General features: G+C 44.9%; 1 protein-coding gene and 1 pseudogene across 1 annotated transcript in view; one reads left to right on the top strand and one right to left on the bottom strand.

Annotated features, from left to right (window-relative positions):
- The window catches only part of SLC24A3 (solute carrier family 24 member 3), a 154,847-nt gene that overhangs the window by 88,938 nt on the left and 39,136 nt on the right, over window positions 1–26,773 (top strand). Inside the window, exons 2-5 of the mRNA XM_056862244.1 lie at window positions 5,686–5,762; window positions 15,055–15,129; window positions 17,124–17,208; window positions 20,000–20,103. Coding sequence (XP_056718222.1) covers window positions 15,064–15,129; window positions 17,124–17,208; window positions 20,000–20,103 — 255 coding nt within the window. The 5' untranslated portion in view covers window positions 5,686–5,762; window positions 15,055–15,063. The remainder of the gene's footprint in view (window positions 1–5,685; window positions 5,763–15,054; window positions 15,130–17,123; window positions 17,209–19,999; window positions 20,104–26,773) is intronic.
- LOC130488611 (nucleoside diphosphate kinase-like) lies at window positions 22,121–23,270 on the bottom strand (annotated as a pseudogene).

Here is a 26,773-nt window from a genome sequence, read left to right as displayed (position 1 = left end):
TGGCATCCGGTTCAGCTCACATGAAAGAAAGTGCTTCCCACAACGCATCATCAGTGTCTGAAATTGGCTGCCATCAGAGGAGACCTATTCATGGGAAACATACTGCTCAGTCAAAAACAGCTGCAGACCCAGTGTGGTGTAGGGGTTAGAGTGCTGATCTAGGATCTGGGCTACCCAGGTTCAGATCACTACTCTGACATGGAAGCTTGCTGGGTGACCTTGGGCCAGTCACACACTCTCAGCCTAACCTACCTCAGAGGGTTGTCGTGAGGATAAAAAGGAGAGGAGAAGGCCTTTGGGTTGCCATTGGGGAGAAAGGCAGGTTTAAATGATAACTTGTTTAGAGAGGCAGTGAACCCCAGAAGTGCAAAGGACCCACGGCAAGGTCTTTGACCCCTTCTGCTTCAGAGCATCACAGAGAGGTCTAGCTGATCGCTGCTGGAAAAAGAAGGGTAGACTGCGTAGGCCTTTGATCCCTTAGTTTTTTTAAAGTTAGAAGTCTGTTATCTCGGGATCAAAAACACTTGTGATCAAAAGGCTGTTGTTGCCCTATGATCAAAACACTGTTGCTTATTCTCTAACATGCAAGTCCCTCTACACCACTTGGGACATAGATCCTCTGGTTGCAGTTGGAGATGAAGAGGCATTTTGTATGGGAAATCATGGAACTATTTATCTGATTGCCTGGTCCTGCTACAGAAATTTGTAGTAAAACTGTAGCATCACTTTGGACTGGAATGTCTTTGTACCCCTACCTTCTATCTTTCCAAAAAAGAAGAAGTTTTTTCTTTTATTTAATCAACACGTTTTATTATCTTTCTTTAATTTTATCTATACCTTGAATCTTTGAGTTATGAAAATGTTACTGTTGATTTATCATTGCCAGTTGTGTTTAATTATATACAGTGAGGGGGGAAAGTATTTGATCCCCTGCTGAATTTGCCCATTTGCCCTCTGATGAAGAAATGACCAGTCCATAATTTTAATGGTAGGTTTATTGTAGCTGTGAGAGACAGAATAACAACAGGAAAACCCCCAGAAACCCAGAAGACAAAAGTCAGAGATTGATGTGCATTATAATGAGTGAAATAAGTATTTGATCCCTTTGCAAAAGATGACTTAGTACTTGGTAGCAAAACCCTTGTTGGCAATTACAGAGGTCAGACGTTTCTTGTAGGTGGCCACCATGATTGCACACATCTCAGGAGGTATTTTGTCCCACTCCTCTTTGCAGATCCTCTCCAAGTCAGTAAAATTTCAAGGCTGATGTGTAGCTACTCGAACCTTCAGCTCCCTCCACAGATTTTCGATGGGATTAAGGTCTGGAGACTGGCTAGGCCACTCCAGGACCTTAATGTGCTTCTTCTTGAGCCACTCCTTTGTTGCCTTGGCCGTGTGTTTTGGGTCATTGTCATGCTGGAATACCCATCCTCGACCCATTTTCAATGCCCTGGCTGAGGGAAGGAGGTGCTCACCCAAGATTTGACGTTACATGGTCCCATCCATCGTCCCTTCGATGCGGTGAAGGTGTCCTGTCCCCTTAGCAGAAAAACACCCCCAAAGCATAATATGTCCCCCTCCATGTTTGACGGTGGGGATGGTGTTCTTGGGGTCGTAGGCAGCATTCCTCCTCCTCCAAACATGGCGAGTTGAGTTGATGCCAAAGAGCTCGATTTTGGTCTCATCTGACCACAACACTTTCACCCACTTCTCCTCTGGGTCATTCAGATGTGCATTGGCAAACGGCAGACGGGCCTGTACATGTGCTGTCTTGAGCAAGGGGACCTTGCGGGCTCTGCAAGATCTCAGTCCTTCACGGCATAGTGTGTTACCAACTGTTTTCATGGTGACTATGGTCCCAGCTGCCCTGAGATCATTGACAAGTTCCCCCTGTGTAGTTCTGGGCTGCTTCATCACCGTTCTCATAATCAATGCAACTCCACGAGATGAGATCCTGCATGGAGCCCCAGACCAAGGGAGGTTGACAGTTAGGGTTAGGGTTGTCACCTTCTCACCAAGCTGCTTGGCAATAGTCTTGTAGCCCAGTCCAGCCTTGTGCAGGTCTACAATCTTGTCCCTGACATCCTTGGACAGCTCTTTGGTCTTGGTCATGGTGGCTAGTTTGGAATCTGATGGATTGATTGCTTCTGTCGACAGCAGAACCCTAACCCTAACCTGGCTGGTTGATAGGGGATCAAATACTTATTTCACTCATTATAATGCACATCAATCTCTGACTTTTGTCTTCTGGGTTTCTGGGGGTTTCCCTGTTGTTATTCTGTCTCTCACAACTACAATAAACCTACCATTAAAATTATGGACTGGTCATTTCTTGGTCAGAGGGCAAACGGGCAAATTTATCAGGGGATCAAATACTTTTTTCCCTCATAACTTTGATTGGCTGGTGGGTGGGAAGGAGAGAAGAAAGCAGGGCAAGGTGAGAAAATGGAGCAGGCAGGAGGAGGGAAAAGAGGAGACTGGGAACCCGCAAGGACTTGCGGGCGGCATTTCATTCCTCCCCCGCTATTCCACTTTCCCTTCCCTGAAAACCTCTATAGCTCACCCCTTTCCTGCCTCCTGCCCAGAGGGAAGGTGGCATGGTATAACCCAATCTTGTCAGATCTCGGAAGCTGAGCAGGGTCGGTGCTTGGAAGACTCTGCATAGGAAGGCAATGGCAACCCCCCTCTGCTTCTCACTCACACTGAAAACCTTCTGGGATTACCATAAGTCAGTTGCAACTTGGTGGCATTTACCTATGTGTCTGCTTCCCACACACTAGCCAACCTGCCTTTATCTCTCCCCCATCTTCATTTCCCCTCCTTCCCTACTCCTGGCAGCCTCTACATGGGACTTGCAGGGGACACCTGACTTTCCCTTGTATCCCCCTCCCTACACTATTTCCTCTTTCTCTTCTCCTGCCAACCCCAATACCCTCACCCCTTTCCCTGCCCTCTCTCCTTCTGAGCTATTCACCAGGCTACTTTTTATCTGCCTCCCATCTTCACTATATTTATTATTCATTTACTTCATTTTTCTCCACAGTGGGGACAAAGTAGTTTACATAATTCTCTTCTCCTCTGTTGTATCCTCACAATAACCATGTGAGATAGGTTAGACTGAAAGTATGTGACTGGCCCAAGGTCACATAGTGAGCTTCCATGACAGACTGGTGATATGAACCTTGGTCTCTCAGACCCTGGTCTGAAGCTGTAATCACTATACCCCACTGGCTTTCATAGAGTGGCTGCTGTTGAACAGTAGCAAGCAGCTAGACCTGGGTGAGTCATGCAAGTCAGGTAGTAGCAAGCTGCCAGGTCTGGCCCCAATGAGTCTTCCCTCAAAGGCCAAAACAGCCCTGGAAAGCCCCCCCCCCCGGCCTTTTACTGACAGAAACCAAGCCAGGAATACTTGCAAAACTGCTGGGGTTGCCAGGTAAAGGCGACTGAGGGTATCACTTTCTTAAAGCTACAGGCGCATCTTTTATCATTTGGGTTTTTTAACCCCCCAGTGTATTTTTTTTAAATTTCAGATTTTTCTGCAGACTTGGGCGGGAGGGTTAAGGTTTGTAGAAAGATCTGTCTTGTCTGTTCATGGCTCCAATCTCTGAATTCAAGTATCCTGAGATTTGGCCATCTTGAAAATTAGAATATATGATAGAGGAGGAAGAGGATAAACAAGAAAAAGTGAAATCCAAGAGGATGTTAGTCTGTTGCAGCCAAAATAAGACTCTTGTTGGCCCCTTAAAGATGTAACAAATTTACCATGGTGCAAGCTTTTTGTGAGTCAGAACCCGCTTCATCAGCTGCATGTTATGTTCAGTTGCAGTACTACAAAAAGCAGAAGGGGAGGCAAGCTATCAAAAAAACAGATCAGAAGATATGTGATATTATGGCTGCAGCCCTAAGAACACTTCCCTGGGAGTAAAACATTGAATAAAATGGTACTTACTTTCAAGTAGACCTTCTTAGGATTATCACAGAGCACAAATTAAAATAAGTTCCAGTTAAGAGTGAAGGACCCATTTCAAATGTGTGTAGACTGCTCCCAGCTGTTGATGAATTGGCAAAGTAGGATGTGCTTGACCAAAATATATAAACCTGTAAGGAGGAACAGGTTTTTTTTTAAGAGAGCTGGCTATCCCAAGTCCTTCTTCAGTCAGTGTCTGAGAGTGTCAAATCAGCGTATAAACTCCAACTCAGCAGCTTTCCCTTGGAGTCTCCTTCTGAAAGTTCTCTGCTGAAGTACTGTGACCTTTAAATCTATTATTGAATGCCTAGGGAGGTCAAAATGCTTCCACACTGGTTTCTCAGTGTTTCCATTTTTAATATCAGATTGGTGACCATTTGTTCTCTTCCATAGGGATGGTCCAGATTGGCCAAGGGTAGAGGAACATCCACAGCCCATGGTCTGTAGCCAAGACCTGAGATGCAACCCCGTCTTTCAGACTGGGACAGACACCTGCAGGATTTACAACAAGTATTCCTAAAACCCCAGTTTTCACTTGGAAAAGTGAAGAGGCAGATCGGTAGGACTAGACAGTTGTCCAGGAGTTGCCTTCTGCAGGACAGGCCCAGCAGGGAAAACAGCAAAATGCCCCCAAGCGTCACCTACTGCTTATAGCTAAAACCTCTCCAGCACATCTTCAGGGACCTGCAGGTTCCCTCCTCCTAGGTCTAGGGTTGCCAACTCTGTTGGGAAATTCCTGGAGATTTGGGGGGTGGAGCCTGTGAAGGGCAGAGTTTGGGGAGAGCAGGGTATAACCCCAAAGAGTCCACCCTCCAGAGTAGCCATTTTCTCCAGCACATTGCTGATTGCTGTCGTGTGAAGATCGGTCGTAACTCCAGGAGATATCCTGGCCTTACCTGAAGGTTGGCAACCCTAGTCAAGCCAACCCTTGTTTACAGATAGCCCCCATCCAGAAGCAACTACTCATTAGTAACAACGGACTATCCAATGGAAACAAAAATCCAGGGGCGAGTGCCTGCAGCAACCCCCTAATGCCAGCTCTGTTCTCATTATCCACTCAAGTGGCATTATTTTATTTTTTTATTTACTTCACTTATGTCCCCCTTTCTCCCCAGAGTGGCTTACATCATTTTCCTGTCCTTCATCTTATCCTCACAACAACTCTGTGAGGTAGGCTAGGCTGAGAGTGTGACTAGCTCAAGTTCATCCAGCGAGCTTCCATGGCAAAATGGGGGTTTGAAACCCTAGTCTGACCCTCTAACCACTATACCACGCTGACTATCACTGGTGCACTATCCCAAGAACCAGCAAGGGACACCGTCTCATATGATATAAACTATTGTGGGCAAACAGTGCCCTTTTGCCAATACATTTACACTTGGCATCTGGTCAAATGATCTCTGGCTCACAAAAGCTTTTGCCATGATAAACTGGTTTTTAAGTTGCCACAGGAGTTGTTTTGTTTTGTTACTATGGGTGGGGGGAAATGATCTCTCAGTTACGTCCAGAATCACAGAATAAGAACAATGTAGGCTTTAAAAGGCCAGGGTACAGATGAAGTAAATTAAAAGTAACATGAAACAGTAGAATGGTTTACATGGGAGGTGACCCTACAAGTATCACCAACCTATAGTAGCACTTGACTCGTTTTGTTAAGGTATTTTTTACAATGAACAAAATGTTTCCAGTAGCTTGATTCTTTTTCTATTCCTTCTCAGCTCTCCATGAATTCCCGAGTGACATCTTTACAAACGAGAAACGGCGGCATGGAGCAGTATTCTTGCACGCTTTCTGTGTGAGTGGCCATTTTCCTATATACAGATGTATGTATTTACTGCTTGGATTATTAAGGATGCACTTAGTCATTTTTCCCACAAAGGTCTCTGGTAGAGGGGGTGAGACGTTGCAGAAGGAAAAATATGAAGCAATATATAAAATTAATCAGAAGATTTAAAAAGGAATCAGCAAATCAGTAACATGGATCAGCAGCAACTCTTGTGCATGAAATGCCTCCAACATTTTAAAATAAAGTTTTAGTCTTGGGGCAGAAAGGAATGTCCAGCTACCTTAAACAGACTATTTTTGATTTTGTGGTTCTTACTGGAATCATTGTGTTCAGAGGATTCTTGCAGGAAGTTGTTATTGTTTTCTGTCGTGCTTATTCTAATCAGTTCTCATGCCAATATGTTAAATGTTGTAGTATGCAGAATCAATGACTCTCCTTTGAGGGTTTGAATCCATTTTCAACTGACCTTGAGTCAGAGTTGCTTTGAAGCTGATTTAACAGGCACGTTTCCCAGGCATCTGGGCCCATTCAGTCTTTAAATGCCTGGGAGAATTCTGAAGTCACATGTGCACCCCTTCTCCTCCCCGTAGGGAGAAAGGAACAGATGAACGGAGCACACTGCATTTATTTGTACACAGGAGGTTCCTGGCTATCTATCAGGATAATCTGGGCATCGAACCAGGAGCCTCCTAGTCTCTTTGCATTGGTACCCCAGTGCTGAGCTGCCCAGTGGTGGAAGAGGTTGTTCTCCAGTGTCCCACTGTGGTTTTGCCACCTTACTGTATGCCGGCTGTTCATTCCTTGGTTTGGTAGCCGTTTGTATCCCTGGTCGTCTCCTCTTCTGCATGTTCCTATTGTGTTCACAAGACGCTTTCCAGTTGACGATCATCCATCTTCCTGAGGGATGATTTGCCAAGGGATTCTTGAGCACAGCTGTGCTCATCTTTAGTCCAGACAGGGAAAAGGCACAGAACATTCGGCCAAATAGTTATCCATTAATCTGGGTGTGGCTTCTGGGACTTAAGAAGCCACACTCCACTTCCGCCAGTGCTGATATTCCTAAATATAATGCATTACCCCCATCACAAACACAGCAGTGGCCATCTGGATGTACTCTTGGATTGTCAGATGCTTCTTCCTCTCAAAAGGAAGGGTCCGGCAGTGCCTTGTGTTCAAATACTCCTTGCTCCTCAAGTTCAGTAATACACTGTAGATTCTTGTGCTGCTGTGGCAGCTGCTGCCAGAGCAACAATCTCCAGTAGTCAATCATATACCTTGTTGGGCAAAAGCTCTACCTAGCCCCACCCACTTTCTAAAAACACTTGGCGGGTGCCAGAAAAGGCACCACGCTGGGGACCCCTGCTGTATGTAAAGGTTGAATAATATGGGGGATAAGATTGCATGCTGTGGAACTTCACAAGACAACTCCCAAACTGAAGATGGCTGATCTCCAGTGGCAACCCTTTGGGTTCATTCCAGGAGGAATGATTTAAACCAGTCCAAGGCATTTCTGCCTCCAAATGCTTCAAAAGGGTGGTATGATCTACAGTATTGAAGGCTGCCTTGGGCTAGTCTTGGGCTGCCTTGGGCTAGACAACTCTCTTAGAGCTCTCTCAGCCCCACATACCTCACAGGGTGTCTGTTGTGGGGAGAGGAAGGGAAGGAGATTGTATACCGGCTTGATTCTTCCTTAAGTGGTGGAGAAAGTCGGCATATAAAAACCAACCCTTCTTCTTCTTCTTCTTCTTCTTCTTCTTCTTCTTCTTCTTCTTCTTCTTCTTCTTCTTGTCTACATTCAGGCAGGCGTCATCAACTAAAGTTATCAGAGCTGTGTCTATTATTAATTATTTTATTAATTACATTTTTAAAGGAAGCTTTGTTCAAATGCAAAGTTGTTCTGGGGGGGGTTGTGATAGTCCTTTCTTGATGACATCACAGTGGCCTGGTCAATCATTATTCATGAATGGCTTCTGCTTTAGACTTAGTAACTCAGTCCCAGAGATAGGCTTGCCAACTCACCCACGATGTTGGGCGATCTGCCACGCCATCTCCTGGCCCCTGCTGCCACTTGAGTGAGTGGCAGGTGGAAATTGGAGGGGAGAGATGCATACATGTCAACATCGCTTCTGGCTAAAACCCAGAAGTGACTTCAACATCGATCTAGGATTTTGCTGATCTCTAGAGATGGACAAAATCTCAGATTGTCGGTAATGTTGATGCATACACAACACCTTACCCCCCCCCATGCCCCACCTCCAAAGTCTCCCAGGGGTTGCAGGCATGCACCTGGTAACCCTACCTGGAGAAGAAAGACTAATTTTCACTGATCGCACTGCAGATGGTTCTGGAATAGTTCAAAACGGCATATCTATCTTCACCCTGAAACTTTAGTAAGTGTTTCCTCTTTTCTGAAGAACTTTGCCTGGAGCTACTGTTTGGATATGATAGTGTATCTGTAAACTGAGCTTCATTCATCTGTCACTCTTATCAGTGCTACACCTCATTCGGGTGCTCCAGTTCCTGTTACAACAACTGGATTTGCAACCACTGTCTAAAAGCAGAGTGATACGCAACCTCAGCAAATGCTTATTCCCAGACCTGTGTGTGCTGAGATAATGGGAATGCATGGAAGCCAGCTAGCTAACTAAACATAAATAGCATGGTGTAGTGGTTAAGAGCGGTAGTATAGCGCGGTGGACTCTAATCTGGAGAACCGGATTTGATTCCCCACTCCTCCACATGAGCAGCGGAGGCTAATCTGGTGAACTGGGTTGGTTTCCCCACTCCTACACATGAAGCCAGCTGGGTGACCTTGGGCAAGTTACAGCTCTGTTAGAGCTCTCTCAGCCCCACCTACTTCACAGGGTGTCTGTTGTGGGGAGGGGAAGGGAAGGTGATTGTAAGCCAGTTTGAGTTTCCCTTAAATGGTAGAGAAAGTCAGCATATAAAAACTAACTCTTCCTCCTCCTCTTCTTCTTCTTCTTCCTCTTCCTCCTCCATCTGTGGGGGAGAATTTTTGGGTGGATGGAAGTAGTTAACCCTACAGGGACTCGCTTTTTCTTCCCAGCTGCTTTTCTCCAAGTTCATTCAGTTTTGATCAAAAAGCTCTGGCTGGGAGAAAGAAACAAGTTTAAAACATCAAGGAGGCATTTACAGGGGAGAATAGGTAGGGAAGGGTTAAGTACCCCCTGTCACCGGTGCCTCCCCCACTCTTGCATTAGCATTATAAGGCAATCGTGCTGTTGGGAACCCCCTTTCGTCTTGTAATATATAGTTCCATCCTTACTCAAATGTAAGAAAGACCATACGTTGTACGTGAATACATGCAAAAAAATCTTCAACGGCTCATTCTTTGCCCAAAGAAGCATCAGGAGGGGGTGAATTTAAGCAGAGAAGTGGGGAGGGGAATTTAACCCTTTCTGCAGCTGCTGCTTTCCACCGCAAAGCATCCTCAAAGTTGCTTTCCCACACGTAACCCCCTCCATGGATTTCCAGACTTGTATTTCTTGTATAGATTAGGTCTAAGTCCATCATTTTTGCAAAGACCATCAGAGGATCTAGAGCTTTTAGGCATGATAAAATGTGGAAAGAATGATTCATTTGGGGGGAATTTCCCCCTTCTGGAAATCCTTTGATTTGATTCACTGGGGAGTTTAAACCCACCCTCATACAATACCCCCCTTTCTTCAGAAAGCATTTTCTTAAATAGAGAACCTGTATGCTTCTATGTATGTTTCTTTATAGTAATAATAGCAGTTGGGGACTAATAACATGTAACTTTTAAATCCACATCTGTTCCCGAGAATTGAAAAGTTATATCCTTTGGATTATTGTAACTGAATAAACCCCATTAGTTTAATTAATAGCCACCTTTGAGAGATTATCACTTGAAAAGGAAATGGTTGGCATACATCATATTCACAGTGCCGTAGAGATTTCATAAAGGCACCCAGCGTCACTTGTGAAGGTGGCCAAAAAGTACGAATAGCCACATGGGGGCCTCTTTCACCTTGAGCATGCTCATTAGGAAACTGATACATGTGGCTGAGTGTTTTATAGTCTTCTATGCAATTCCATTTAAATTAAAATCAGTTTTAAAATACAGGTGGGAGTACTGTGCTTTCTTGCCATTATTCTGTCTTTTTGCTTGGCTGAAGGAAATCAATCTGAGTTTTTGTGAGACGGTTTATTCAGCGAGGGGGGGGCTGTTTTCCCCTATCTAGGTGATTCTGCAGCTGAAATGAGGAGGGTTTTGTGTCCCAACCAACAGGCCATTAATTAATCCATCCCTGGCTTTTCTTGGGTGCCTTTTTGTGTTGAGCTGTTTGATTTTCTGCAAGACAAGGTCATGTTTGGGGCGCGTCCTCACTTGCCATTTTCCTGCTTGGATGCTTGTGTTAGCATTCCTGTAGCAGTGAAGCACTGTGTTAAAAATAGAAAACAAAATGAAATATTAACAGCTATTTTAAAAGCTACACTGAAATGACTTAGGAAGCCTTCATGTCCCTGACTGACGCTTCCCAGCAAAAGAGCTCTGAGCTCCGTCTCCGGAATGCCTGGCCCTGGGTCAGAGATGTTTTTTTCTCCGTGCAGTGATGTCTGCACGTTCCAACTGTCCTTATTAACTGGGGATTGTTCCTATTTCCTCTAGAGGTTAAATCTCTGAGTGACAGGCAGAATCGCCTTGTATCTTGTGCTAATTAATATAGAAACACATACATGGGGACACAATGCCAACATATTGCTTCGCTTCTACCACCACCATCCCAAATAACTGCATATTCAAAGAGTAAATATTCAGGATGTTTCAGCCCCAGTTATGCTAGCATCACCACATCTGTTGTGAGATTAAATGTTACCAAATGAAATTGAAGTATTATGGTTAGTTAACTAACAAGCTCTATTTCTGACAGTAATGCAAGACAGACAATTACAGAATAAATGCATACAACATACCCCCCAAAGGAAAATAAGTGAAGGGTTCTATCAGAAGTGGTATAACTTCTTAATATCAAGGTTATGGATCAGCATTTTCCCTGACATGCTAGCTTTCCACATGCAGAGAGCTTTCTTGCCATAGGGGAACAGGGCTTGCCACTGTGGCCTGGATGGACTGCCTCCGTTTCTACTAGATCTGTTCAAGGTGTTTTGTGTACCTTTTGTTTTTCTGCTTAACACAGTATTTTGTCTATTTAAAATTATTTATCTAAATTGTATTGGCGTTTTTCATAGGTCACTTTGGGTCATCATTTGGAATAAAAGGAGGACAAGAAATGATCTGAATAAATCATAATAAGTAAATATTCAGCCATCTCCCAGCTGTAGTCTGAAGTGATACTGAGCCAGCATGGTGTAGTGGTTAAGAGCAGCGGACTCTAATCTAGAGAACTGGGTTCGATACCCCACTCCTCATGAAGCCTGCTGGGTGACCTTGGGCTAGTCACAATTCTCTCCGAACTCTCTCAGCCTCGCCTACCGCACAAGGTGTCGGTTGTGGGAAGGGAAGGGTGGGTGATTGTAAGCCGCTTTGAGACTCTTTCAAGGTAGAGAAAAGTGCGGTATAAAAACCAACTCTTTGGTCAAGGAAGGATTGTACCGCATTCTATTTTTGCACGTTTGTATTGGCTCTAGGTTTGGATCTCTAGAGTGATCAGCATTTCCTCTCAATCGCAGATTCTCTGCCAATGAGAGAAGAATTCCAAGCAGATGACTTCCTCTGGCAAGTCATCATTGTAGGCTGCAAACCAGATCAAGTTTGCTGGTTATTAGGTGCTAGATTTTGTAATGGAACATTTTAAGCTACAAGGCAACCAGACATTATTGCTTGGCTTGTCAACCAGGGAAAATAAGTTTATTTGCGGTGGTCAGATATCACAGATACTCCCAAATGAAGGCAAACAGAGGGAAGTCATGCTCTCATTTGACCTGAGGTTTCAGGAATTTCGCCACTTTTTCACCGTCTTGAAGGGGTGACATCTGGGGGCAAGAGGCCAAAACCAAGGATATTGTCTGTCTGGCTTGACTGGGGTTTTTGCTGTTAGTTCACATGAAGCTGCCTTCTACTGCATCAGATCGTTAATCTATCAAACTCAGTCTTGCCTCCTCTAACTGGCAGTGGCTTTCGTGGGCCTCAAATGGGGGACTTTCTCATTCCCTACTACCTGATTGTTTTAGCTGGAGATGCTAGTGATGCGACCATAAGAAAAGCCATGCTAGATCAAACCAAGGTCCATCAAGTCCAGCAGTCTGTTCACACAATGGCCAACCAGGTGCCTCTAGGAAGCTCACAAACAAGATGACTGCAGTAGCATTCTCCTGCCTGTGTTCCACAGCACCTAATATAATGGGCATGCTCCTCTGATACCAGAGAGTATAGGTATGCACCATGACTAGTATTCATTTTGACTAATAGCTATGGATAGCCCTCTCCTCCATGAACATGTCCATTCCCCTCTTAAAGCCTTCCAGGTTGGCGGCCATCAACACATCCTGTGGCAGGGAGTTCCACAATTTAACTGTGTTGTGTGAACAAATACTTCCTTTTATCTGTTTTGAATCTCTCATTCTCCAGCTTCAGCAGATGACCCCATGTTCTAGTATTATGAGAGGGAGAAAAGCTTCTCCCTGTCCACTCTCTCCACACCATGCTTAATTTTATAGACCTCTATCATGTCTCCACGTTCTTTCCAAGCTAAACAGCCCTAAGCATTTTAACCGCTCCCCATAGGACAGTTGCTCTAGTCCCCTGATCATTTTGGTTGCTCTTTTCTGCACCTTCTCAAGCTCTGCAATATACTTTTTCAGGTGTGGTGACCAGAACTGAACACAGTATTCTGGGTGTGGTCTTACCATAGATTTGTACAATGGAGGGGGTGCCTCGTAGAACAGGGGGTAGAACACAGTGGTGCCCGAGCAGGGGATGGTATAATGAATGGTGTCTGGCAGGTCACATGAACAGCATGGCTGATGGAGTCTGCCACAAGAGGAAAGGGCTATGGCTCAGGGGTAGAGCATCTGCTATGCACACAGAGGGTCCCAGGTTAAATCCCTAGTATCTTCAATACATTCTTCAGCTTTTCCTTCTTCCCTACCCTGGCAGCCTTGGGTGGGGGTGAGTCTGGCTCAGTTGCTTGCTGCCAGGCCCAGTTGCTCAGTGGGAGACACTCAAGGACTTGTGAGGGGCACCTCAGTTTCCCCTGTATCCCTTTCCCCTTGCTATTTCTTCTTTTCTCTCCTTCTGCCTGCCCTGTATTTTCACCTTTCCCTGCTTCCTTCTCTCTAGAGTTGCCAACCTCCAGATACTAGCTGGAGATCTCCTGCTATTACAACTGATCTCCAGCCAATAGAGATCAGTTCCCCTGGAGAAAATGGCTGCCTTGGCAATTGGACTCTATGGCATTGAGGTGCCTCCCCTCCCCAAACCCCGCCTTCCTCAGGCTCTGCTCCAAAAACCACCTGCTAGTGGCAAAGAGAGACCTGGCAACCCCTACCCCATGCGCTCCCACAGCAGAATGGGTATTCTAGCCTGGGTCTCCTAGATCCTAGCCCGAAACTCTACCTCAGGGGTGTTGAACTCATTCATTATGAGGGCCGGATATGACATAAATGTCGCTTGGTGGGGCCGGGCCATATTTATCATACAATTTAATGCCAGGGACTAGAGGTACAAACTTTATAGAAGATACAGGCAAAGCCAATTAATTCTATTATTTTTTACTTTATTTTTACTTCAAATACAAACATGCTTAAAACAATAACACATTTTTTTTTAAATGTAAGAGTTTTTGACAATTGACACCTTGGGAGCAGGGGGGCATGCCCCAGCTGGTGAGTCCGCAGCGAGCTCGGCAGCCCAGATTGGGACTGGCGGGGGGGGGGGCGACTCAGCTGGCTCACGAGCTGGAAAAGAGTTTAGTTTCCAAACACTCCGTTGCCTCTCCATCCCAGTTCCTTCGCTCTCACAGGGCTTTCCTTAACGTTTTAGGATTTTTAAATGCAAGGAAGCCAAACGTAGCTGAGATGCTGACACATTTCTACTGTGAGGAGGAACTTGTATAATCCAGATGGACAATGGGATTGTGGCTAATACCAAGTATTAGTCTGCTATCAGCCAAGCCCCCACACTAAATAATTATGCCATTTCACTTGTTACTCCACTTAGTAATGTCTGCAGCCTTGTGTTTTGTTCATTAGTGACTCACATTTTTGCAGACGCCTCCGTTAATGGCACGTCCTGTAAGGGTGTCCTGCTGTCCGGGCAGCTAATTAACTTGTGGGTGGTGTCAGAGTTACAGGGTACTTAAATACCTCTTGGAGCCGGCTGGCATCCAGACCCCGTCTTTCAGCTACTTCTAGAGAATCCTTGCTCAGGATACACAATGTTGTGTTGCCTCACTGTGATTCCTGTATTCATCAGTGAGATACCCTGGCGAATGAAGGGCTTGTCAGCATGGGTGCTTTCCTTGATATGGTGTCAAACCAAACATGTGGAAAACACATGTGAAGAGTCCCTAGATGTCAGACCCAATTCATGTGCAGTTGAGAAGGGGTAAGGCAGAGATGGAGGATGACCAAGGTAGGGTCGGTGTCCTAGTCACTCTGGCCAGCAACTTTCCAACTGGAAATCTTTTATAGGAGTCAGGGTGTATCATCTGACCTAACCAACCTACTGTGATAAGAAGGCTTCCAGGTCTCATGTGACGGATCTTCCAGATCTTTCATTTAGCCAGGCCTGAGTGGTGTTTCTGTGTCTCAGTGGTTCAAGAGCTGTTGGTGGGCTTGAGTCCTGACACTAAAAAACACAGGGATTGTTTTCCCTACTGTAGTAACACATAGCCAATAAGGCAGATGGCCAGGCCTGCGGTGGGTTGGTGCTTTGCTACAGTGTGGAGTGCCAGCTGAATGTGGGTGACCAATGGAGTGCCAGTGATATATCCATGCGTGTTGCACTCCAAGTATTTGGAAGTGTATCAGATAGTGTAGGACCTGTCTACATTGCACACACTGATTAATTTTATAGCAAATTGTCATGGCCTCCTTCAAAGAATACTGTGAATGGAAACATGGCGAGTGATTATGAGTCATAATAAAATTACAATTCCCATGGTTTTCTGGGAAGCAGGAATTACTATTAACCCAGTTTTTAAGTCTGCAGTGTTCCTTTGGTGTCCTTTCAGAACCAACAAGCAGTTGAGTCTTGAGTCTTTTGAAACAGTAACATTAAATAATTTGAAATAATTGAATTGGGATAGTATCTTGTTTAAACTGGCCGTTCTACACAGAATGTGTTCTGTTTTTCCAGGCTGTCTACATGTTCTATGCTTTGGCGATCGTTTGTGATGATTTCTTTGTCCCTTCATTGGAAAAGATTTGTGAAGTAAGTATCTGCTGTTGTTACCCTGCTATATTTATTAACAGATTACAAGGAGCCATAATTATAATCTTTAATTTCCTTTCCATCATCTTTGATGTCTAAATTGTTTGACTGGCTTCACAGTGTTCATTTCTGTCAGCAAATTCAATGACAAGAAACCTGTTCTGCGTCCAGCACCTCCTAACCAATTAATTCTGCAACGCAAAGTCTTTTAAGATGTTCAAGTTTTGGCGCTTGTGTAAACCATGCGTAAAAAGGAAAGTGTGCTATGCCCGATCCTCCCAATCCCCATGGTTGCCATTTTGTGTGACTAGGGAAATATATTTTCCATACATGTACAGTTTTACGCATGAATGTGTTCCCTTAAAAAAGGGTGGGTTCTCTTCACGTCTATCAAAGCCACACATATCTGAAAAGAGCTACATTTTCTGTGCACTTTGCAATTCTACAAGCTGCAGACTTGGAGCCTGACTGTTGTGCCCTGAAAACATTTATTTTTGTCTCTCAGCTCTTTCTCTGTGTCTTTTAAAAAATGGACATCCATCCTTATAGAGTTCTGGAGAACTTGAAAGAAAGATTGCCCCGTTTTGTGATATTTTGGTTGGGCCTGGTCAAAGATCCTATGCAGTTTTTAGTATTCAGTTATTTCCTAGGGTTGCCAGGTCCCTCTTCACCACTGGCGGGAGGTTTTTGGGGCGGAGCCTGAGGAGGGTGGGGTTTGGGGGAGGGGAGGGACCTCAATGCCATAGAGTCCAATTGCCAAAGCAGCCATTTTCTCCAGGTGATCTGATCTCTATCGGCTGGAGATCAGTTGTAATAGCAGATCTCCAGCTAGTACCTGGAGGTTGCTACAAAAAAGAACCAGTACTACTCAATATATACAAAATCTATTCAATACTAAGTGCAAACATGAGAGACGGTCAAAACACAACAGGTTACAACAATAAACACAATATATACAAGATGAGTCAAAAAACAGTAAACTGCAAACTGTATAATACAAGCATAATAGCTATCTCCAAAGGGCTTGACGTCAGTCCAATTGTACAAAAGGAAGAAGAGCAGGATCTTCTTATCCAAAAGTACACAGTTGCTCCAAAGTAGGTAGCAGAAGGGACTGCAAAGAAGAAACGCTATTCCGGATATTCTGTAGCGCTTTAACCAAAGCATAGCTTTATCAGCCTCAGTTCAAAGGAACTCATATACTTGGGAGGTTAACAGTCTTGTTAATTATCCAGGTCTGTCTAATTATGGGAGTTTTTCAGTCATTTATGTGGGTTGTAGATATTATTGCTGCTGTCACCATTATATGTTAAGTAATTATTGCACTGTGGCTTTGCATTGTACATTGATTGCATTAGACGTAGGAATATTTAAAATATAGTGTATTTATTGACCTCCTGGAGGTTGGCAACCTTAATTACAACTGATCAGCCTACAGAGATTAGTTCGCCTGAAGAAAATGGCTGCTTTGGAGGGTGGACTCTACGGCATTATACCCTACTGAGGTTTCTCTCCACCCCAAACCCTGCCCTCCCCAGGTTCCACCCCTCAAACCTCCTGAGCCAGCGTGGTGTAGTGGTTTGGAGGGGTGGACTCTAATCTGGAGAGCTGGGTTTGATTCCCCACTCCTTCACATGAGCAGCGGAGGTTAATATGGTGAACTGGATTTGTTTCCCCACTCCTACATACGAAGCCAGCTGGGTGACTTTGGGCTAGTCACAGCTCTCTCAGCCCCACCTATCTCGCAGGGTGTCTGTTGTGGGGAGGGGAAGGGAAGGTGATTGTGCCGCACCCTCCAGACCTCTCTCCTCCAAATATCCTCCCGCTTTGGGATGATGTTGTAATATTGGGGAGGTGGAGAGAGGATTCTGCTGCAGCCACACATATCCTCTCACGCTATTCTGCTTTGGAGGAGATTCCAAGATCCATTAGTAGACTGGGGACCTGTTGTGTTTTGCCTCCAGTAAAGACAGTCTCCCTCTTTTTCTTCACAGCGTTTGGATCTCAGCGAAGATGTTGCAGGGGCAACGTTCATGGCAGCCGGCAGCTCTGCTCCAGAACTCTTTACCTCTGTTATAGGTAATTAAATCACCCACGTCTTGATGCCGTTGGGAAAAGCTTAAAGTGCAAGCATGGCTATTTTTACTGTTACTCTCCAGCAAAGACTCACAGGGGAATTGCCTTGTATAAATGAAGAAAGCTGACTAATAGATTCTTCTGAAAATGCAATGAAAACAGCGTGGTGTAGTGGTTAAGAGTGGTGGCTTGGAGTGGTAGACCAGGAGAACCAGGTTTGATTTCTCATTACTCCACATGAGCAGCGGAGGCTAATCTGGTGAACCAGGTTGGTTTCCCCACTCCTACACATGAAGCAAACTGGGTGACCCTGGGCCAGTCACAGTTCTGTTAAGAGCTCTCTCAGCCCCATCTATCTCGCAGGGTGTCTGTTGTGAGGAGGGGAAGGGAAGGTGATTGTAAGCCGGTTTGATTCTGCCTTAAGTGGAGGGGAAAGTCGGCATATAAAAACCAACTCTTCTTCTGCTAAAACAAATCCCCATGCCGGGTGGGGGGTGGGGGGAGATCCGCTAAAAGTTCAGCAATATATGAAATATGTTTCCCTGTAACTAGACAGCAGCTGCAGGGAAACATAAGAACATAAGAAAGGCCCTGCTGGATCAGACCAAGGCCCATCAAGTCCAGCAGTCTGTTCACACAGTGGCCAACCAGGTGCCTCTAGGAAGCCACTAACAAGACGAGTGCAGCAGCACCATCCTGCCTGTGTTCCACCGCACCCAAAATAATAGGCATGCTCCTCTGATACTAGAGAGAATAGGTATGCAGCATGACCAGTATCCATTCTAACTAATAACCATGAATACCCCTCTCCTCCATGAATATATCCACTCCCCTCTTAAAGCCCTCCAAGCTGGCAGCCATCACCACATCCTGGGGCAGGGAGTTCCACAATTTAACTATGCGTTGTGTGAAAAAATATTTCCTTTTATCTGTTTTGAATCTCTCGCTCTCCAGCTTTAGCAGATGACCCCGTGTTCTAGTATTATGGGAGAGGGAGAAAATCTTCTCCCTGTCCACTCTCTCCAAAACATGCATAATTTTATAGATCTCTATCATGTCCCCCCTTAGCCGCCTTCTTTCCAAGCTAAACAGCCCGAAGCGTCCTAACCGCTCCCCATAGGACAGTTGCTCTAGTCCCTTAATCATGTTGGTTGCTCTTTTCTGCACCTTCTCAAGCTCTGTAATATCCTTTTTTAGGTGTGGTGACCAGAACTGTACACAGTATTCCAAGTGTGGTCTCACCCTAGATTTGTACAACATATTTTCCTAGTGCTTCAAGGCCCTATTTGGATTGGGAGCACAGCATTGGGGGTGGGGGGAGGCAGAAGCCCTTCTGCCCCTGTACTAGGGTCCTGATCCAAATCAGGTCCATTGGTTGGAAAATAAGTTTCCCCACATCTGATGTCTGGCTGTGGGGAATGCCAGTCATAGTCTGTGGGCAAGGGCAGATGTCAGTATCAGGTAAGATGGCAAAACTTCTTTATGTTTTTCTGAAAGGTGCATGTCTGTGTATTACGTTTTGATGTGATAACCCGTTTTGATGGGTAGCTTAAGCTTTTTATGATGTCATCAAGATGGGCAAAGCCAATTTTTCCTGTCTTTTCTAATTCGGTCAATCAGGGGAAATTGGCTTTGGCTATCTTGATGACATCACAAAAAGCTGAAGCTACCCATGAGAACAGGTTATCGCATCAAAATGTAATACACAGGCATATGCCTTTCAGAAAAACATAAAGAGGTTTCGCCAGCTGACCCGATATCAATATGATAGTTTGGGGCTTTTGGTGAGAAGAACTCTGGCCCACCTCATGGCTAAACACCTCCTGTAGCCCTGGCTCCTAATGGACCCTCTCTTGGTGTGGCTGCAGTTGGTGTGCTTCTCATCTAGCTATGAGACAGAAGAGGCCAGGAGGAGACCTCTGGCAGTGCTAACTCCTGCTAGGCTCTTGTTGTGGCCAAACTCAAAGACTCTTGAGAAGGGTTCTTTGCCAGCATGGCCTCCCAGGGCAATGTGGAGCCAGCATTTTGCAGGAGTCACTGCTGTGGTGAAATTTGCAGTCAGCCCAATCTGCCCAACAAAGATGGACTGAATCACGGTAATGGCCAGCAGCACCAAACCCTGTCATGTGTTCTTAGATCTGTGCCGGGTTTGGAGGTCTGTTCTTGGGAAATGAATTTTCTGTGGGGAATCCGCAATGCGTGTTCATGTCATTGAAATTAGTTTCCTCTGTCTGCAATTTCATTTTCATACCATATCTTTTATGTGCACCGGAAAGTAACAGTTATTTCAGGCGAATCTCGGTTGAGGGTGTGATCCTGTTTAAGTTGCACTGAATCTACTGGATGACATGACATGCTTGAGAAAGCATTCTAGCCAGTGTAGTGTAGTGGTTAGAGCAGGGATGTCGAACTAATTTGTTACGAGGGCTGGATGTGACATAAATGTTGCTTGGTCGGGCTGGGCTATTCCTTGCCAGCCCAGATTGGGATTGGAGGGAGGAGGCTGGCTCGCGGGCCGGATAAGAGCTCTCAAGGGGATGGATGTTTGACACCCCTGGGTTAGAGTGTTGGACTAGGATCTGGGACACCCAGGCTCAAATTCTCACTCTGCCATGGAAGGTCGCCCAGTTCAAATGGGATGGTGATGGTGTATTGTCCTAAATTGGCAAAAGGGACTGAACGACATTAGATTGCAGGTGAGAGCCATTTTTTCAGTCCTTGCAATGGGAAATCTCTGGCTAACACCTTCTGCCCGTTCTGAGGGATCTGAATGCCTATGTTTTCCCCTCCTCAGGTGTGTTTATCACAAAGGGAGATGTAGGGGTTGGAACCATTGTTGGCTCTGCTGTATTCAACATCCTCTGCATAATCGGGGTGTGCGGCCTCTTTGCTGGACAGGTAAGAGCAGGAATAGTAATGGTAGTAGTAATGAATTAGCATTTATTTAGGATGTTTTATCTTATTGTAATGGAGAGGTGGGTCATTATTATTAAGCCTGCACTGCAGTGAACTCACTAGTTGAATTTTAGTATGCCTCTGTCACGGATCGAGGGAGAGAACGATCTTTCAATGAAATTATATCTGTTGGAAATCAATGGCACGCAAAGGCGTGGTGAGGTAAAAGTTCAAAACAACAGATTTTATTAATAACAGCAAAGTAGGATGAGGATTTGAACAGGCAAACTTGGTCTCAGAAAGGTAATAGGCTGGTCATAAACCAATAAAGAGTAGGCACTTCACACTTAAATATATGTACAAGAGAAGATTGGTTGTTTTCAGATGGTAACACTAAATTCACTTCAAAATGCTGAATAGTTGTTTTCAATGAGAGGCTAGCTTTAATTTATCATTTACTTGTTCACTCGAGTCTACTTAAGACACAGGTTTTCTGGAGTAAGGAACTACACAAATCACTTCACCAGTTGAATCCTTAAACTGGACTAAGTTCCCTCTGGACTCTGGAGAATAATTCTCCTTAATCCTTTAGGCTGAGGAGAATAATTCTCCTCAACCTTCAATATACCTAAGTTGACTTCCTTCTCCCTGGTTTTGAGAACTCTCTTTCACTCAGAGCTATCTCCCAATTTCAATACCAAGACACACTCTATACACTCAGAGTCCATGTCCTTGTGAACCAGTTGCTGGTCCTGTCTTGGTCAAACAACTTAAATAGTGTTCCTGTGATTTAAACTCCTGAGGACAAATCCTCCCAGACAGCCCACAGCTCTCTCTAGCTCACTGGTTCCCAACCCGGGGTCCTGGGGGTCCACGAGAACTAAATTAAGGTCCGCGAAACAAAGTTATAAACCCATAATAAATTAATAGTTTCAATTAAAAGTTCTCTATTATAAAAATATATATTCAAATATTATTCTAAGTTTAATGTTTAACTAACAGTTATGATTAAAGTTTATTTTCAAATTCTCGGCATTTTTATTTTGAACCTTGGGGTTCCTGCACCGAACAAAAAAGTCCTAGTGGTCCCTGGTCAAAAAAAGGTTGGGAACCACTGCTGCTTAGAGCTCTGTCCGTACTGAACTCCGGTGCTGAACCGACACTCTCTCTCCCCCTGAGTTCTGAACTGACCATTTCACTGGTCACTCCCCGAATTCCTTAGCTGTCAAATCAGCTGGCTCTTAAGCCGGAACAACTTCCTGGATTCTTGCATTCTTCACAGCCCCCTCCCTTGCACAGTTCAAAAACAATCTTGTAAATGAGCACATCATGGTCCTCATATTTATTTATTTTCCTGGGTCTGCTGCTGAGAGAAGAGTGGCTTGCTTAAAGCCATTTAGTGAGTCCCTGGCAATATTTTGGACTCAGCCAACCTGGCCACGCTGATGCAAGATTTTGTAACCTTACAATTGGATTACTGTAACATGCTCTACATTTGGTTGTCCTTGAAGACAACCCAGAAACTGTAAGTGTTTCAAAATATGGCAGCCATATTATTGTCAGGGGGCTAGCTGACGAGAATATGTCCGACCTATTTTAAAATAGATTCATTGGCTGCCGGTTTGTTTCTGAGTTCAATTAAGTGTGGATCATGATCTTTAAAGCCTTTCACTGTCTGTGCTCCATGCTTCTGGTTGCTACCTTCTTGTTCATCCCTATAGCCCATTATAGCCCATTCCTTCCCTGCAGTGGCTCCCACCTTGGGCACTCCAAGGAGGTGAAGGAGGCAGCATCCTTAGACATTTTTAGTTTTGGTGAGTTTTCAGTAAGGTTTAAGCTGCTTGTATATTCTTGGGGGATCATAGAGTTATACTGTATTTTGTATGTTGGGTTTTTTTGTAGTTCATGATAGTTTATTTGTTAGTGCCAATAATGAAAGATAACCTGATAATTGTCCCACATCAAATACTTGAGTGGAATGAGATGCTTTGTTAGAAAAAGGCACAGTTCACTGAAAGACTTATTCATAAATCCAGTAATGAGCACAAGATTTTAAGCTCACAAATTGTTCAAGCTTGAACCACAGGTTATTTTTTTTTCTGAGCACTCCCCACAGAGTCACTGCCGTAAATGATGTTCCTGCCCACTTGAAGGCAGAAGTCACCACAGATAGGGCCAGGCTTCGAATATGCAGGGTTAGTTCCCCCCAACATTTCTCTGCCAGTCTTTTCAACATTGAGGCCTTCCCAAACTATGGCTACTACAGGTCCAGAATTCATGTATTTAACCTGTGTAGAACCTGTGTAGAATCTGCTATCTTTCAGGTCTTACAATCTTTATTAAAAACAGTCATGCACCAGCACAGCTCTTTACAATTTACCACTAAAACCCTTAGTATTAAGCTCTAACCACAAGTTTATACAAATAGTAAAAAAAGTTGTTTGCACTCTTTGCAAACTATATATACTACCCTTTAAAATTATTGACCTACCAATGTTCTCAGCAGCGTCTGACGGATTCTACAGGTCGCTGCACAAAACGTAGCCGTTCCTACTGTAACCTGTGGGTTTTTGTCCATAAGCAACATTTTAGTGTACTCTTGACCTTTATGGGTGGAATGCCGACTAAGCCAGGGGGAGATAAACTTAGAACAAACCTTTTGATCTAGCGGACAGTGCAGTAGAACGTGCTCCGTTGTTTCAATTTCCTTTAGAGCACAGGGACATACCCTCTCCTCCAGGGGAACCTTTCTGTATCTCCCATCCACAACCGCCAAGGGAAGAGCTAGGCATCTGGCAAGGGTGAATGCTCTCCTATATCTGAAGATCTCTAATTGGGAGAGGTAGGCAGCAGGAGCGGCTACATATCTGGACTGTTCTGCTGATAGAATAGTCGGTGTCTTCTCTAGATCTTTTTGGCACTCCATATCCAGCATCCTTAGTTTATAGCTTGCCTCGCCTGTTCATATCCCATTTCCAGTGCGGACTGAGGGGAAAAGCCCATTTCAGCCAACTTGCCTCTTTCTGGTTGATGTAATGTTGTTTGAGAAGGTCTTCAGAAGCATGCATAAATTTCATGGCCACCAATTGGAAGCCTTTCTGTTCAAAGCGTTTGATGATTTCTCCTACTGATCCCCACTGGACTCCATCAGGCTTGATAGCAATGAAGGTTCATTCAGTGTTGGAAGCATTATTAATACTCAGGTGTAGCAGCTCTTCTCCAGCCTGGAGCTGGAATTGCAAGCCATTGTGGGAATTTAATTGTGGGAATTACAAGCCATCTTGAGCCACAGTGAATAGGCTGGGTATAAATATTTAAATTAAATTAATATTTGAATTAGCTCCCACTCTGCTGCCTAGAGATTCGGCAGAAAAACCATCTCCTCTTCCTCAATACAACATATTCCTCTTAGGCTGTATAGAAAGGAAGGGGAAAAGTTGGCCTGGTTGCTAGGATTTGGAAGAAGGGAGGACATCAGTAGAGTGGCTGTTTTAAAAATAAACAAACTGTACTTCAGCTTAAGAATAATGTGGGAAACATGATGCTCCTTGATTCTCAGAAGATGGGCAGCCTTTGTTTTAGCCACAGGTTTGTTTATTCCCTGCATCAAAGCCATATTAGAAGAAGAAGAGTTGGTTTTTATATGCCGACTTTCTCTACCACTTAAGGCAGACTCAAACCTGCTTACAAGCACCTTCCCTTCCCCTCCCCATAACAGACACCCTGTGAGGTGGGTGAGGCTGAGAGAGCATGACTTGCCCAAGGTCACCCAGCTGGCTTCGTGTGTAAGAGTGGGGAAACAAATCCAGTTCACCAGATTAGCGTCCGCGGCTCATGTGGAGGAGTGGGGAATCAAACCCGGTTCTCCAGATCAGACTCCACCGCTCCAAACCACCGCTCTTAACCACTACACTACTCTGGCTCTCCATTATTAATAATGTCATTTTTAAAAGCTCTATGCATTTTTATGCATTGCCAGAAATAAAGCCCCTTTCAGAGACGTGAAGGAACGTAGCTTGGAATGGCTGTGAGACAGAGACCTGGGGTCTCAACTACGGTGCAGTCCTCAGCATAGTTACTTCCTTCTAAGGATTATTCTGCTGATGTCTTGCAGAAATAGTTTGACAGTGACCTTAATATGCTCAGCCTCAGGCTGTGTACGCATTTTTAGCTGCAAGCCCTCTATAGAATCACGCGCAAGATCTTCGCTGCAGGGTCGGGTTCAGGGGGGGAATCCGTTTCTGTGCTTGGAGAAGGAGCCATTGGGGCGCAGTGCAGATCGGCCTATCCTGCTATCCACCCGCCACCCTGCGTGGCCTTTTCTCCCAGAAGGCTTTTGTGTCCAGAGCTGTCTGGCTAAGCCTTTCATCAAGTCACAAAACCCCTTTCCCCTTCCTTGCAGATTTTCAAAGTGTTTAAGGGGAGAAAGAGCCCTTTAAAATAATAATGTCTCTATGAACTTTTTAGTGGACGATAAGCATTCAGACAGTTTGAGAACAGAATGATAAACCAGGCAGACAGCGCACCTGCAGCCAGGGGGAAAGGCAGCACTCGGCTGTCACCCTGGAGCCAGGTATGTGTGTCAGTGGAGGAGCTGCAGGCGGGGAAGACGCAGAGCTCATCAGTATGCAGTTTAAATTACCATGCATGGCTCACTCCAGAGCCAAGCTCTGAAAAGGACAGTTCTGCAACTTTGCATCAAAAACACGCCATGACAGCTTGGGCTTCCAGCATCCCCAGGGCTGCTGCCCCTTCTCCAAGCCCCAAAACAGCATTGCACGCATTTTTAAAGCATTTTTATTTATTTATTTTAATGAGATGGCAAAGGGATGCATACTTGAATAAACATTCATGTGGTGCTTTAAAGAATGAATAAGAAGAAAAAGAAGAAGAAAAGGAAGAGTTGGTTTTTATGCCAATTTTCTCGTACCTTTTAAGGAGAATCAAACCTGCTTATAATCGCCTTTCCTTCCTCTCCCCACAATATACACCTTGTGAGATAGGTGTGCAGAGAGAGCTCAAAGAGAACTGTGACTAGCCCAAGGTCACCCAGCTGGCTTCATGTGGAGGAGTGGGGAAACCAACCTGGTTCACCAGATTAGAGTCTGCAGCTCATGTGGAGGAGTGGGGAATCAAACCCAGTTCTCCAGGCTAGAGTCCTCTCTTAACCACCACACCATGCTGAAGAAAAGATAGGCGGCCAGACTGAAGGGTGGTACAGGGAGGAACATGAGTCTGAAGGCATCCTTTAAGGGGATGGAGTGGACACTTGTCATCCCAACTGCAAATCTTGAAGGAATGCTAGGTGGGGAGCATCTCAGTGTGACTTCTCTTCACATCTGATGCTGTCTTCTCCTCTAAACAGAGCCTTTGTTTCCACTGAAACTATCTCTCTGGTTCAGGGCCCATTTGATGTGTGTGCAAAGAGTCACATAACCAGTTAATAAAGCAGCCGCTTTACACTGGAATTCTTACATAAAACTCACAGAGACAGTAATCGGGCCTCAGTGAAAGGCAAAGAGCTCAAGGAAGCTGGCTTTTTGATCTCATACGTGCCATCTGTCCGCTGAGCTGTTACGACCAAACAGGCATAATCACAGGAATTACGCAAGACCAGTTTTCCAGTCAGCGTGCTGTAATCTTGCGGACGGGTGATTTATTTTGGGCACCAAAATAGACGGTTAATTACACTAACCTGACTTTTTCTCAAAGGCAGGTATGTGTTTTATGTGCCAAGAGAAAGAGGCTCTTGCTTTTAATAAATATTAAGAGGCCACAGACTCATGAAACTGCCAGAGTTCAGAACTGGGGGGAAGAGGAAAGGGCTGGAAACTGGTCTTGCGTGCCAGGAGAAACACACTTTCACTTTTAATAAATATTTATAGACAAACATACCAATGAGGGGGCTGAATTTGAGGGAGTTTGGAAATCAATTATCTAATTGAAAACCCCACTACAAATGAAACCCAACAAACTCCTTTGGCCATCCCTGAAGACCTGAAAGGGCTCCAGGATTCCCTACCATTTGCCAGCCCTCCTCTCTCCTGCTCCCCTCCTTTTTCAAAACTTGGGTTGGACAACACCTGAAGCTCTAGAGAGGGCCTCATCTTGAAGGTTCAGGTGCTCCCCTCCTTGGCAGAGAGCCTAGGAAATGTGGTTTCTGAACCCCTCCCATTAAAAGGGTTGAGCCACAAAGCTGCATTCCCCATGGTCTGTGGAGGCAATGAGTGGCCGTGCCTTAAAGATGGGGCCACCAGCCCTTCCTTTTGCAGTCCCCATTTGGGGAAAGGAAATCCCCTTGTGATGTTCCACAAGAGAATTGTCAGCAGGCCTCTGCAGTGGCCCCAAGAATGCTCAGATATGCCAGGCCAGCAACTAAGTGAATCAGAGAGAGATTGCCCATCACACACAAAACATTCAAGATGTCATTTGTTAATGTTCAAAACTACTCAGAATCAATAAGGACTTCCCCTTCAGAGAGGCTTAAGGTCTTCCAATCCCACCCCACCTCCCAGATACCGTGTGTGTGTGTTCAGTGGTGTCTGTCCACATGCAAAAGGTTTCTTCTGCTCAGGTAGGGTTGTTTTACACCTTGCGCTGGAGCTTTGTATGAGAAAAGTGAAAATCAAATGAAACTCTTGCATTTGCACAAGGAGGCGCTGTAGAATATGTG

Source organism: Euleptes europaea, chromosome 17 (genome assembly GCF_029931775.1).
Source record: "Euleptes europaea isolate rEulEur1 chromosome 17, rEulEur1.hap1, whole genome shotgun sequence".
NCBI lineage: Eukaryota > Metazoa > Chordata > Lepidosauria > Squamata > Sphaerodactylidae > Euleptes > Euleptes europaea.
The sequence above is the reverse complement of the archived record's forward strand: the minus strand, read 5'-3'. Positions and strand labels throughout refer to the sequence as shown.